General features: G+C 35.2%; 1 protein-coding gene across 2 annotated transcripts; it reads left to right on the forward strand.

Moving 5' to 3' along the window:
* Window positions 1-6,534: 6,534 nt before the first annotated feature.
* On the forward strand, window positions 6,535-10,748 carry LOC131051715 (glucose-6-phosphate/phosphate translocator 2, chloroplastic). Of its 2 annotated transcripts, none has more exons than XM_057986328.2 (6): window positions 6,535-6,853; window positions 8,169-8,781; window positions 8,989-9,214; window positions 9,604-9,826; window positions 9,924-10,137; window positions 10,257-10,748. In XM_057986328.2, the coding sequence occupies exons 2-6, from the start codon at window positions 8,197-8,199 to the stop codon at window positions 10,266-10,268; spliced, it is 1,260 nt and encodes a 419-aa protein (XP_057842311.1). In that variant the 5' UTR covers window positions 6,535-6,853; window positions 8,169-8,196; the 3' UTR covers window positions 10,269-10,748. The 2 variants fall into 2 exon arrangements, with proteins under 2 accessions (XP_057842311.1, XP_057842310.1); XM_057986327.2 differs by having other exon boundaries at window positions 6,656-6,888.
* The last annotated feature ends 3,601 nt before the right edge of the window (window positions 10,749-14,349 follow it).

Consider the following 14,349-nt stretch of genomic DNA (forward strand, 5'->3'; position numbering starts at 1 on the left):
AATTATTGGAGCTAAATTGGCAAAAGGTTTCTCGAGGTAGTGAGTCAAGAGCAACTACATTCAAAGGAGACTGTCAAATGCTATGATGTTGAAGCCATATACTTTGTAATTCAAATTATCCTCGTTTATTTCCTTGAGGTAGTGTGTATTAGCCTACAAGTCCTTTGTATCTTTTCTTGAGGTAGTGAACCTCTTTCTACAAGTCCACCAGGGACTAGTGAGCTTCCTTGGAAACATGCCTAAAATAAACATTGTAATATTTGTTTCATATAGTGTGAGTTAACTCTCACTGTGGTTTTTCCCTTCTTGGGTTTTTTACAGACATCTAGTGTTATCTTGTGCATGTTTGTTCACTGTTTTATCTTTCATTGTTGATGATCAATTTAAGGTGTTTTGGAACTAAAATTGTGCTATGAAGTTTTAAGATTTTTTCAAGGCTAATTCACGCCCCTCTCAGTTTTGGGGTGTGTTTAACAATTGGTATTAGAGCCAAGTTCCTCTGAAGTAGCTTAACCACTTGAGGAAGGTACATGATTGCACAAGATGGATCCTATAAGATACCTAAATTTGATGGTACAAACTACATCCTTTGGAAGCTAATGACTGAAGCATATTTGAACTCCTTTGGGTTCAAAATTTGGAACTCAATAAAAGATGGTTATACTTTTCCTACCACTTCACCAACTACTACAAATGGGATTAGGTTGTATGAGAATAATGGAAAAGAAATCAATGCAATCATAAGTGGATTAAAAAATTCAAAACTTATGAAGGTAATGTTTTGTAGTTTTGGTAAAGATGTTTGGGAGAAACTTAACAACATCTATAAAGGAGATTACAAAGTAAGGCAAATCAAGATGCAAAACCAAAAATGCAAATTTGAGAACTTAAGAATGTTATAAGATGAAAATATTGATAGCTATATACTTTAGTTAATTAAAGTGGTAAATGGAATCAAAGGTATTGGTGGAAAATTGGATGAAGATGAAGTTGTAAAAAAGGTACTTAGATCTCTTCCCAAATCTTATAGTTCTAAAGTTTCTACTATTGAGGAAAGTAAGGACTTGAATAAATATGCATTGGGTCAACCATATTATTCTCTTGTTATTTTTGAAATGAGAGAGTTTGATTTAGATGCCACTAAGAAGGAAGTTGCATATAAAGCCATCAAAAGAAAGTGGAGGTTGAAGATGTTGATCGGGATAATGACCTTGATAAAGTGGAAGCAAATCTTGTGAGAAGGTTGTAGAAAGGCATCGACAAATACAAAGGTAATTCACCTTTCAAATATTATAATTGTGGAAGGATTGGCCACTTTGCTTTTAAATGTCCTTTCAAAGAAGATAACAATAAGAGAGAATAAGATAGATATAAGAGAGAGAAAATCAAAAGAAGTCTTTATTCCAAAGAGAGAGTCTATTCATTTGAGGATGAGGATTGTAGTAACTCAAAAGATGAAACACTATTTATGGCTATGAAAATTGATAATATTGAAAAATGTAAGGAGTCTGGTACCCCGTAGATTGATGAAAGATCAATGATTGTTTGGACTGGCTTCCATGCTAAAGAGGAACCAAATACTTGGGTGATTGATAGTGAGTGTTCCAATCATGCGACCAGTGAAAAATGTAAGTTCATCAATCTTAAAAAGTGGAATGGTGGATCAATCAATTTTGGTGGTAAAGAGTTTGATCAAATTTGTGAAAAATGAACAATAATAATTGATGAAAAGAACAAGACAAAGGATGTTCTCTATGTTAAAGGAATAAAACATAATCTTCTTCATGTTATTCAAATGTGTAGTTTAGGATATAAACTCATATTTCCTAAGAGAGACTGTGAGACTAGAAAAGGTAATTCAAGGAGACTAATTGTGGACGGAATAAGGATTGATGGAATTACTTATCATTTAAAGGAGGCTAAAGGAAGCAATTGTATGATAGCAAAATCTAGTGAATGTTGGATATGGCACAAAAGGATGGGTCACATCAACTTTAACAATATGGCGAGGATCAAATTTGAAAACATGTTGATGAAAGACCCATATTTATTCAATCTTGTGGAAGTTTGGTGGAACGAGGGCTGCCCAAGTGGCTCCAAAAAGTTATACTTTGTCACTAAGCTAAAAATTTTGAAACAAAAAATAAAAGAGTGGAATGTGACTCATTTTAAGAATATTTTTGAAACCAAGAAGTCAATCAAACAAGATTTGCATCTTTTAGGGGAGCAAGTGATAAGAAATGACATGGATCAGATTTCCTTGTCAAAAGAGAAGGAGCTAATGTAGGCTTATGAATGGTTTTTGTCCAAAGAGGAAATATTTTGGAGATAAAAATCCTAGGAGACTTAGATTGAGGCTGGGACAAAAATATCTAATTTTTTCACAATATAATTTGTTGTCACAAAAGTTTGCACCCTTGCCAAGTACGTAAACAATCATTATGTTAATGTTGCTTCTACTAGAGATGTTTCCATGGGTGCATGGCTAGTATTTAATGTTCTTTGCATTCTTGAGTTTGCCCATAATATTCTTTTAGTTTATCAGATAACACATAATGGCAATACAATTGAGTTCACTTTCAAGTTAGTTTTCATTCATTGGGAAATATGAGCTTATTGTTGTGGGTTAGGCTGATCATCAGTCTAAGGCGTATACTTTTTTCTACTTCTATCTTGATGATGACTCTTATGTTCCTAGATCTTCTCATTCTAGGGTGGGTAGTAATTATGTTATGGAGGATTCTATTCCTAATAGTTATGTGAATCTTGCAATGATTCCCACATTAATTGCTTCATTAGAGTTGATAATTGACATGGTTTCTAGGAATTCAACATAGCAAGATATATCAAGTTTTTAAAGTTTGTGGTTGTAGGATGGATTCATTTAAGGTGTTTTAGACTTGGTTTGTCATTTCTCTTTTGTAGGTTTGGAGGACATGCTTGAGGGGGTATCTCTCCTCTTTGCATATTCTTCTTTGAAGGATATTCTTGAGTCTTCACATTCATTTGTATCTTCCTTGATTGGGGTTCTTCTTGATTTTGATAAGGCATATTCAGAGACACTTGATTCCTCTTCATAATTTTCATTTGTGAGACTTATTCCCTCTTGATTTGTCATGGAGATGAAATTTCTTCAGCATTCACCATTGGATTTATTTCTTTCTAAGGGGAGACATGTGGTCTGTCATCATTAGATTCTCTTTTGTCTTTAAACCTTCTTCAATGATTTTGATGATACTTCATTGTGGGGGGCTATGTAGTTCTTGGGGTTATTGATGAGACCATACATCCCCCATTCTTGTTAGACTTGTGTGAATAATGTTGTCATTGATGTAAAACCAACTGTCCGGTTTGGACCAGACAGTGTATAAGGTCCGAATATTGGTCCAAATGTTATGGATGTTGTATGTGAAGATTGTATGTAGTTAGTATATGTAGTTCAATGCTACATTTTTTTTATCAAAAGTTATTATGTAGCATGATAGAGGTAATGTGTGATGAACAACTTTGGATGAAGATTCCTTAAGGTCTCATTGATCCTAGTTTCAGTTACGTGTCCCGATGTTAGGAGTTCTCGTTGATCCCGGTATCAGCTATGTGTCCCTATGTTAGCTGCTTTGGTAATTGTTAGAAGTATCTCTTCGAGTTTTGTGTTGTGGTTTTCTTGGTACATGTGGAGTCTACATTTTGGAGATATTAAGCTTGATCTTGTGGTAATGGGTCGGTATTGTTGGGTCTGGATGACCCTGTCCCATTCCAGTAATCTTGGTATATGCATTAGCAATTGAAGTGTGTAAAGGAAGCATGTAGAAGTTTTGCAGAGGCCGACATAAGCATATTGATAACATGTTGGGCTTGGCCAACACACTATTTTATATTTGTGCTCTCTGATATATATACATATACATATGTAGTAGCATAACAACGAAAAAAGAGAGATTGAGTATGTGAAGGTGTGTGTGATATGCGAAAGAAAGTTGGAAGTGAAGATACCAACGTGTGAAGTGTGAGTTGCATATAGCAAAAGTAGACTGTGTTGTAGTGGTGCAATAGTCCTTTACCAGACCTACTGCATAACAGTTATACAAAGATCTCTATCTAGATCTGCTGTAGGGTTTGAAATTTGTAATTTGAGCTTAACCTTAGAACTAATCCCATGCATTTGGAGATTCTGTTCTTTTTAGTTCAACCTTTATACTTGCAGTGAGCATTCTAGCAGTTAGCCATCTCTTTGTATATTTGTAGTGAGCAGTCTGGCAGTGAGCTGTTTTTGTAAACTGGCAGTGGGCCACTCGACAGTGACCCACCCCTCTTTGTAAACACAAACAAGAGTTAACACTCTCTATGGTTTTTCCCATTTGGGTTTTCCAAGTACAAAATCTGGTGTTTATCTTGTGGTTGTTTTCTTCATGTTTACAACATTAACTGCTTATTTGATATTTTTGTGGATAATTATAATTGAGGAGAATTATAATTGTGGAGAATGTTTTTTAAATCTGTGGGAATACTGATTCACCCCCCCTCTCAGGATTCTATTGCTTTCAACCTGATCAACAATTTCATCACTAGTATATGATCTTATTTGTATTCTCTCTTTTGAGGAGGACTTTTGTCCTGCATGGTTATCTCCTTTTCTCCATTTGTGAGAGATCATTTATGCATGGGTACCTAACATGGCCTAGTTGTTGGAATCCATATTGCATATTGCATCATCATCTTGCATCTTGCACCATTTACTTCCTAAGTTGAACTCAAGGGGGGGAGGTGTTAGTGAGAATTAGGTTATTTCCTAACTAGACATTAGTGGGAACCTATTCACATGCTAAATTAACTTAGGTCCTAAGTGTCATTATCAAGAAGTTAGTTATATGAGGCCATGTTCACCTCATTTACTTTTAGTCACTTAGGCATTTAATATTTGTATTGAGCATTTAAAGTTTCTATCAAGGGTAGTTGTCACACCCCATCACACCTTGCCTATATAATCAAGGTTTTTTTAACATTGTAACATATCTCATATATCAACATTCAAACATGATCATTGTTGCAACACTCTCTTGTGGAAGGTATCTTTGTTGGTCAATCTTGAAGTCTGTAACTTCAACGTGTTTCACAACATAGATGGACTCCAAAAATTGTTATTGAATTAGATTTGGTTTAACATAAGGTTGAACACAACACATACAATACTTGATTGGAGTACAATTGGATAATATAAAATGGAGGGCCAATGTAACATTTTTAAAATAACCACCATTGGGGAATAGCTCGTGGAGCCATGTGAAGAAATAACCTTGTACCTATAAACACTCAACACACATGTCAAAGGTACCTTCTCAATGTATATATAGCAGAAGCACAACATATCATAAACACCCAACATGATACATTATGATAAAAACATATAACTCAATGCATAAATCCACATTAAATTACAATCACATTTAATCCACGCACGAATATTATTACTCACATCATGAACAAAAACATTAAAATAAACCACACATCTACTTAGAGAGCATTATGTCTTGTAGAGCACTATGTTGACATGTAGAGGAACCACAACTTGAACATGTGGATGATCCAGACACACCAAGCAAACCAAGAACATAAGTCATAAAGAAAATGGTAAAGATGAGCCATAGTTTTCCATTCACAACAAGAAGCACAAGCTTATAGATGACCTGTGCATCCTTTGACACATTGTCAGAGAAATAGTGCCAAGATCCACACCTCAAGGCTACAACTAGGAGAGGTACTAAAATATATTAAACAACAAAAAGGAAAAAATAATATTAACATTAAATTTAATGTTACAAGCGATATAATTGTATTAGTTATTGAGGCTTAGATTTAAAGTATCTAGGTACTAGACTTTAAAAAACTAGAATTATTTGAGTTATTTTAATGATGAAGGCTTGGATACTCCATAAAAGAAGTTCAAGTTCTTCGACAAGTATAATAATCAATTGAATTAAAAGGTTGAGAACGATCATTAAATTAAAACTATAATCCCATTTTGTAAATAAGATTAATCTAGCAGCATTCTTATTAAATTGAAGTACTTGCATTTCCATGAAAAATAAATATCTACCAAATAACACTATGCCATTGAATCCTCACCATTAAATACAAATTTAATGTTGGGTGGATACACCATAAATTTATAATATCTATGAAAAATTGCTAACATATAATACACAATCCTCTTATAATAAAATATTAATTACATATTACATCCTCGTAAAAATCTTTGCTAAAATAAAAACACCATTATAAATTAATTAGGTGATAAAGAAAATTAATTATGAAATAATTAATTTGACGATGACTTTGACCATAGACATATATTAAAAAAATAATTTAAAAAATATCAACAAGAATAAACACTAAACAACAAATATGATCTATATATAAGTCTTCCACCATGAAACCCCTAGATATTTTAGAGAACTATCTATTTCCATACATATAAATCTCAAATCACATATACTTAAAGATATATCTTAAAATTGCTTCAGCCACAAAAAAAAATATCCTTTAGCCCTTATTATCATAATTATGAATTAAAAAAATTATGTGTCTCCTATATTTCTAAATGTAAATACAGGTGTATTGAAAACTGAAGCTTAAAACAAGATGAGGGATTAGGCCAATGTAGTTAAGTAATTAAAAAAAGATTAAAATCCAGGGAAGAAATAGAATGAAAACAATGGGTGGGTTGAAAATGAAAAGTTGGTGATGGGTGTTGGAAGGTTAAATGCAAATGCTATATGTAGGACTTGCCTTGCTTAGAGAAGGTGCATGATCATTGTTTGAGGTGTTTGGATTTTTTGGGCGCAGATCGCTGAAAGTAAGATTTTGACTCATTCGGCCCTCTCTAGATCCGTAAGTCCTTTACTTGTGCTCAGCGTGCTGTACCATCTAAAAACTAGAATATTTTAGATTTGGGTATTTTTATTATGTCTGTTTAATTGGATTTAATTCCACGATCCTGGTTTTGGGGTTTATGGGTTTGAGTTTTTCGGCACTCTTTTAATGGCGTAATCTGAGATGGAGGCTTTTCATGTGTTTTTTGTGGATGCAATTTACTCCAGTATTAATTTAGTATTTGTATGCAATGGTAATTGTTTTGTGCGATCGGTTTTATTTTTTTGGCTCTGTTTTACTGGGTCTATTTGTTTATTGCCATTTATAAGAGGGTTGAGTGTCATGGCCATTCTTAAGCTAGACTACTATTTGGGGTTTAATACTGATTAGCTTATTCTGTTTTCTCGCTGATTAGAATTAAATAGTAATTGTGCTCATGACCGAACATTGAGTAGCAAAAAGGATATGTCACTTTACAAACTTCTTATTGTAAAGGAATCGTTTGATTTCATAAAGGAAGTGGAAGATCAACGGATTCTGAATATTCCTGTAACTACTCAAATATTCAGATTATGTAACATTACTGTGATTTCCCATTCGCTTGATTTATATGTGCCAGATATGGCAGTGGCCTAATAACTGTTAGTTACCAATCAATCTAACCTGTCAAGAAATGACAGTATGAGATTATTATTGAATACGTAATTTTCCAAAGCATTTGTACCCAACTCTGAATGGAATATAGAGCATTTAATACAATAAGTTGTTAAATAGATTTGGGTGTTTTATATTTCATGTCAAACAAACTTGTATTCACATTGGTTTTTGGATACTTTGAATTAACTGTCAGAAGTATTGGTCGTTTGTCATTGATTTGGTTGGTTAGTATATGGATTGGAGTCAAAGATTACGGTAACTCAACCTTGTTAAAGATGAAATAGGTGGATTTTTAGTCAGATTGTACGCATAGCGGGTTAAGACACTTTGCTGTCATAGACTTTTGTCTATCTGCATTCATGCAAAGGTGGATCTGAATTTAACTACAGAAAAGTTGTTGCTACGCTCAAAGAAAAAAAATCCCTTGTGCTATCATCAAAGGGGAAAACCACTCATAGGGTATAGCTTTGGCGTATCTTGTCCCTGTTGTTTAATGCCTTTTCAAATAAACGCTAATTTGTGTGTTCTATAATAGTTCAGTTTTTTGGATTTAAAGTTATCTTCTCAAGTCTGAATATAACAAATTGGGTTTTATTGAGTTTTCAAGTGGATAATTTCTCGTTGTTGTTATTAATTTCCAGGATCACCGTTATAACTCAATTACCAGACATGTCTGCATCTACCACAATGATGGGTGGGGGTATAATGTGTAAATCTAGTTTCCCAGAAAATGCAATTAGATCATTGCCAAATTCATATTCCCAAATAAATATGCTCTCCAGGGTATCAGGAAAACCCAGGTCAATTCATCAGCATGGCTTGAATCGCCTTTCTTTAGCACTTGATAAAAAACCCATATATAGACGGTCTGTAAAACTCACACCCTGTTTAGGCCTGGGCTTGTCTCAGAGGTCCTTAGGAAGCACATGCTTTAAAGTACAGGCCAAGGCATATGAAGCTAGCTCCTCAGACTACGTTCCTGATGGTGTCTCCAAAGAAGAAGGCCTCTCAGAAACATCTTCTGCACCACCAGCTGGTCAGAGACTAAAGATTGGAATCTACTTTGTTGCTTGGTGGACCCTAAACGTCATCTTCAACATATACAACAAGAAAGTGTTGAACGCATTTCCTTACCCGTGGTTGACTTCAACACTTTCACTTGCAGTCGGATCGTTAATGATGTGGATCTCTTGGTTGACACGTCTAGCAGAGGTTCCAGAGACCGATTTTGAATTTTGGAAGGCTTTGGCACCGGTGAGAGAACAATGCACTACTTGCATTTGTTTCATATTCATGTTTTCTTTAATGATGAGTTCAATGTATTTTATTCTCATGTAGCATTAATGGAGTTGTTTGATTCGCTTTTATAGTTTTATTGTGAACAAAATATGACTCTCTTACAGTGAGCAAAGTATATCACCTATGGATTCTTGGAAGTGATTGTTGTTTTTTCTGTTTCAGGTGGCAGTTGCACACACAATTGGGCATGTTGCAGCAACTGTTAGCATGTCCAAGGTTGCGGTTTCATTCACACATATCATCAAAAGTGCTGAGCCCGCCTTTAGTGTCGTTGTATCCCGTTTCTTGCTTGGAGAAAGCTTTCCCCTTCCGGTGTATCTTTCTCTGATTCCTATCATTGGTGGTTGTGGCCTGGCAGCAGCTACAGAATTGAATTTTAACATGACAGGTAAGTTGGCTGTCTGAAACCATGAGGTATCCAATGAGTAATACTGGGAAATCAGTATTTTTCATGTTTGAATTTGAAATTATCAGCTTGATGCAAATTCCACCAGCTGTCCAATCATATTCTGTGTTTAGTTTGAGTCAATTTTGGCAGGTTTCATATATGCAATGATTTCAAACGTGGCCCAATTAAACTTGAAATTCTTAGCACCATCTGTTCATTTCATGTTATGTGTTGTTTAGGAGTCAAATTTGGTAGGTGTCATGGGTGCAGTAACTTTGGACTTGGCCTATTTAAATTTGACGTTTTAAAATTTGAAAATCTTAGCTTGATGTAAATTGCAACATGTGTCAATTTCATGTTCTCTGTGTAATGTGAGCCAATTTTTACAGGTTTCATGGGTGCCATGATTTCAAACTTGGCATTTGTCTTCCGAAACATCTTCTCGAAGAAGGGCATGAAGGGAAAGGCTGTAGGGGGCATGAATTATTATGCTTGCCTCTCAATGCTGTCCTTGGTGCTTCTGACACCGTTTGCCTTTGCGGTTGAAGGGCCTCAGGCTTGGGCTATGGGTTGGCAAGAAGCTGTGAAGGCAGTTGGGCCTCAATTTGTGTGGTAGATTGTCTATATAAATTTTATCGAATTTCTGATTGCTATTGTTTACATTCATATAATATTTTTATCAACATGTTTGTCTTTTTCCTGTGAACAGGTGGGTTGCAGCACAAAGTATTTTCTATCATCTCTACAACCAGGTGTCTTACATGTCCCTGAATGAAATTTCACCTCTGACATTCAGTATTGGTAACACTATGAAGAGGGTTTCTGTTATTGCTTCCTCCATTATAATTTTCCATACGGTAGTGAGGCCAATAAATGCTTTAGGTGCGGCTATTGCTATTCTGGGTACCTTCTTGTATTCCCAGGTGTGTTCTAAGTCCAAACTGAGATTGCCATCTCTGCTTTCCCAGTGTCAAATTCGATTAAGCTATTCTTTTAAATTTTTAGAGGAAAGATGAATTGACATGATAGTTTTAATGTGCAGGCCAAGCAGTAACCCAAGGAAATTTTCTGAGTATCATGCCCATGATATGCTAGGACAATCTGGAGGATATGTAATGTTCTTTGAATCTTAGTTCATGCAGTTTTCTTTGCGTATAAGAGTCTCCAAAGATTCCTTTCTAATGTGTTTCTCACAAGGCCTAATCATTATCATAAAATTTTTACATGAGGGGATGGTATGATCAGCATGTGAGTGACAATTTGGTGACAAAAGTAGCTTGCATTAATTTGATTGAGTAATCTTGAATTTCTTGAGATCACGAGGGGTTTTTCTTAAAGCTTATGGAACTATGATAGGTGTAAAGTAGTTAGGCTGCAAATGCTATGTTCAGATTACTAAACAATGTAGCTACCTTAGCCCACAACATAAGCTTTGCTTTTGTACCCCTCAAATAAATTTAGTTTGGTGAAATTACCTGTTGACCTGAGTAATTATTGAAATGAAAAAAAAATAATGTTTCATTTCCCTACCAAAGATTTCTTGTCCTATTATAGTAAGGACACTGCATTTTCTTTGTACTTTTTGTTCGCTGCTTACTTGCCACAAGTTTCTATTATTGTATGTCACCATGTATGTGATAGCGGAAGTAAATATGCATGCAATTGTGCTAAACTAAGGTAATGCACCTGCGGTATATTAAGTTTTAAGTTTTTAATGATAACTATGAATGGCTAATTCTTCTGCATTGCCTTATGCGTTGCCCTCTATTTTTGTTTTTTACTCGTATATTAATATAGTGTCATATATCAAAGATACTGTGAATGCTTGTGAGAGATGGAGGTGGAAATAGAGATCAATGAACTAAGATTTCTATGTCATAGTAAGTACATGCAATCGTGTGATTCATTTCTGCTATTGCATGCATTATTCTGTTTTGTCCATGAGAATGGATTGCCTGTTGCATGTAGACCATTTATTTGCTCTATACCTTGGCAGATGTCTGAAACAAGAACAACAGGCTGAAGACTTACAATGGATGCTTGAAGCTTGTGCATAAACATACTTCAGAATTTACAGACTATAATTGAGATGGATGTCTTTTAGACAATAGAAGTATTTGTTTGCATGTTTTCCTGGTTGCTTATTGAATTCCTTTGTTTATGTGATTTGTATGCGGTTCACCCCACAGTTCTTTAAGATAATCATAGGTAGGGGCAAGGGTAAGGGAGAAGTCCAGTCTGAGCAATTTGTGTAAGGTTATTATCCAGGGTGTGCATTTTGTTTGTTAGAAATTCCAGGTCAAATTTGTATGCCTTTTTGTAAGGCAAAAACTACAAGATACCTCCTATATAAGCCAAGCTCTCTTCTGGACCTAGTGGATCCAGGCTCTGGCAGCATGAATTCAACAAGGAGCTCAACTGAGTAATTTTTTTCTGCTGATCAAGAGAAAATTCCAACTATGGTGTATGTTATCTGCTTGAAAACAGAGGGTCATAACTACCCCCAAGTTCACCTTCTGAAACAAATTTTGGAAAAGTCCACGAAGAAATTAACTTGGGTTGATTAAGAAACTAATTACAACCTGATCTGAATCAAATCAATTCACAGCTTATGACTAAGAAATCCCAGAAACCTTGCATGACTATGGTCAAGTATGCGGTACCAAATTGAGGTTTGACCAGAGCCCACAAAGGTTATTAAAAGAACAAACAGTAGAAGAGGCTTTCCAAAACAATTGTTTTGGTAGGTGAATAGAAAGAGAGGTCATCATCAACTCGCTTCTGATTAAAACAGAAAGAAATGAAGCATGCAATGGCAAAGACAAATCATTATTACAAAATAATTGCAAAAGAGCCCAAAGATGAGCTACATGACAAAGCAGTTGATTCCCTGTCTAGATAACATCCTATTTACTTTGGTGGCCGTTTTCGATTTATATACTGGAGAATTTTTTTTTCTGAATTATTCATTCAACCCTGCAACTTAGTTCATATAGGAACTGTTTAGAAGGTGATCCATATTCTTCAATCAAGAGAATCAGTTTGGAGCAAAAATTTGGGCACAAAAACAAGATGATTTCAATCTTAAAAATAGTGTTGAGTCTAAACTGTACCATTCCTGTTTAATTCATATAAATTTATCATTTTTCCATAATGTTTAAGCATCCCAAGGATCCCTTTGAATGCTACAAAGCTTATGCTGAGATAGGCATTGATTCTACAGCTATACAGCAAACTTCTGAAATATGGTGCAGACTTGGATCACTTGCAATGCTCCCCTATTCTCCATGAATGTTTCCCAAACCGTTTTTTCTATACCCCATAAAGAAAACATAGAAGTGACTGGTGTAATGTCCTCTTTTTGGGATCACCTTATACTTTGCCCTAAATTCACAAATCCGGAATGAAACAAGGACAAAACATAGTTAGAGATATAATCTTCACTCAAGAATAAGATGAGATGAGCCTGTTTTGGAAACCTGCTACCAGATTAGACAACAATGTAGATATAACTAATGAAATACATCCAATTCTAGGGTTAGGATACACATACAACAAATCTCAGTGATTACATGGAAGCTCAACCATAGCGAGGGTGGTGTTGGGAGACATGATGAGTTGCCTCAAGTATCCTCTACCCTAGGCCCAACAGCAGGACCTTATCCTCTGTGGCCTCACGTGGTCCTTAATCGATGTTCCTCAACAATCATCACGAGGTGGTGTACCTAGCGAGGGCTTTACACCGTTGCTCTTCATCATGTCAACCTCTCACCTCTTATGATTGATTCACTTCAACAATTGATTAATGTGGAGATAGTAGGGGAGCTGCAATAGGGTGCCCTTGATCCTCAACCCTAGGCCCAAGGCCAGGACCTTATCCTCCTTGGCCTCACGCGGTTCTTACCCATCTTTACAAGGTACCATACCTAGTGAGGAATCTTTCACCGTTCCCCCTCCTTGCACTCCTTTCCTTCCACATGATCGATAAGTGTATGGATATTTAGATTCAAGCATATTTCTAAAGTAATCTAATCTATCATAACAGATTGCCATGCTGTAGATATGATTGCATTTAATGATGCAGATGTAATTCTGGTTTGATTACTGTCATAATCCTTAAATACTGCTCACAAGTCTGCTATATATCTGCTCATAAGTCTGCTATAATGATCTTCAAATCTGCACGTAAATCTTCTTGAGAAATCTGCTATAATTTACACTCAGATCTTGTCTAAATAAAAGTCTTATGATCTTTCCTTTATACTTTATTGGTGAAAGAGTCATCACCTTTCAGAAGACTTGAGGCACCACCTTTCATGAGAATTGCGTCACCACCTTTCATGAGAATTGAGTCACCACTTTTCATTGCTGCCTTTAAGGATAATATATTATTCTCCAAACTGATCTCCCTTGGATCCCTTCCTCAAATGAACCTTCTTCCCTTTATATCTTTTAATGTGAGGGAGAGGTCGCACCTCTTCATCATGTATGCCTTTTAGCAAAGAGACACAACCTTTCACAATTAGCACCCTTTTGAAAGAGTGCAGCCACTTCCTTATCTACTTCCCATTTCTTTTCTTTTCTATCAATCTTTCCTTGATTTAAATGTTCCCTTCCTTCTTACTTTCTCTCTCCTCTCCCCCTCAAATGAGGTTCTCTTCTCCCTTTTATATCTCATGTTTGAGGGAGTCGCAACTTTTCATTTCAATGTGTTTTGACCATTCATTAACTTAATTAATTTTTAATTATATTTAATTATTTTTCTATATTTGAAATTAAATTTTATTTTTATTCTTTCGTATTTTAATTTATTATTATTAAATTATATTTTAAATTGGGGACTTTACAACTGAACTGAAACGAGTTCTTATATTTTTTTATGGTATCAGTTATGTATGAATGGGAACATGATATTAGTATTTGTCATTTCCAGTAAAATACAAATTATTTCATTTCATTTCTTAATTTTGATTGACCAAAACACCAAAACTTGTGCCAAGAAAAACAAGAAGCTGGCATCCCAAATTTGAAATCAAGATCATCATCTTGAGAAGAGAGGCCTTGCATAGACTGAAACCATGAGACACCTCTATTAACATCCAGTTGGAAGAAACTCTAGGAGTGAAACACAAAGG

The sequence above is a fragment of the Cryptomeria japonica genome, chromosome 5, assembly GCF_030272615.1.
Source record: "Cryptomeria japonica chromosome 5, Sugi_1.0, whole genome shotgun sequence".
NCBI classification, from domain to species: domain Eukaryota; kingdom Viridiplantae; phylum Streptophyta; class Pinopsida; order Cupressales; family Cupressaceae; genus Cryptomeria; species Cryptomeria japonica.

Coding starts and splice junctions, on each gene's coding strand:
- LOC131051715 (XM_057986328.2), top strand. CDS start 8,197: ATGTCTGCATCTACCACAATGATGGGTGGGGGTATAATGTGTAAATCT. Junction 8,782..8,988: donor TTTGGAAGGCTTTGGCACCG/GTGAGAGAACAA, acceptor TTTCTGTTTCAG/GTGGCAGTTGCACACACAAT. Junction 9,215..9,603: donor ATTGAATTTTAACATGACAG/GTAAGTTGGCTG, acceptor CAATTTTTACAG/GTTTCATGGGTGCCATGATT.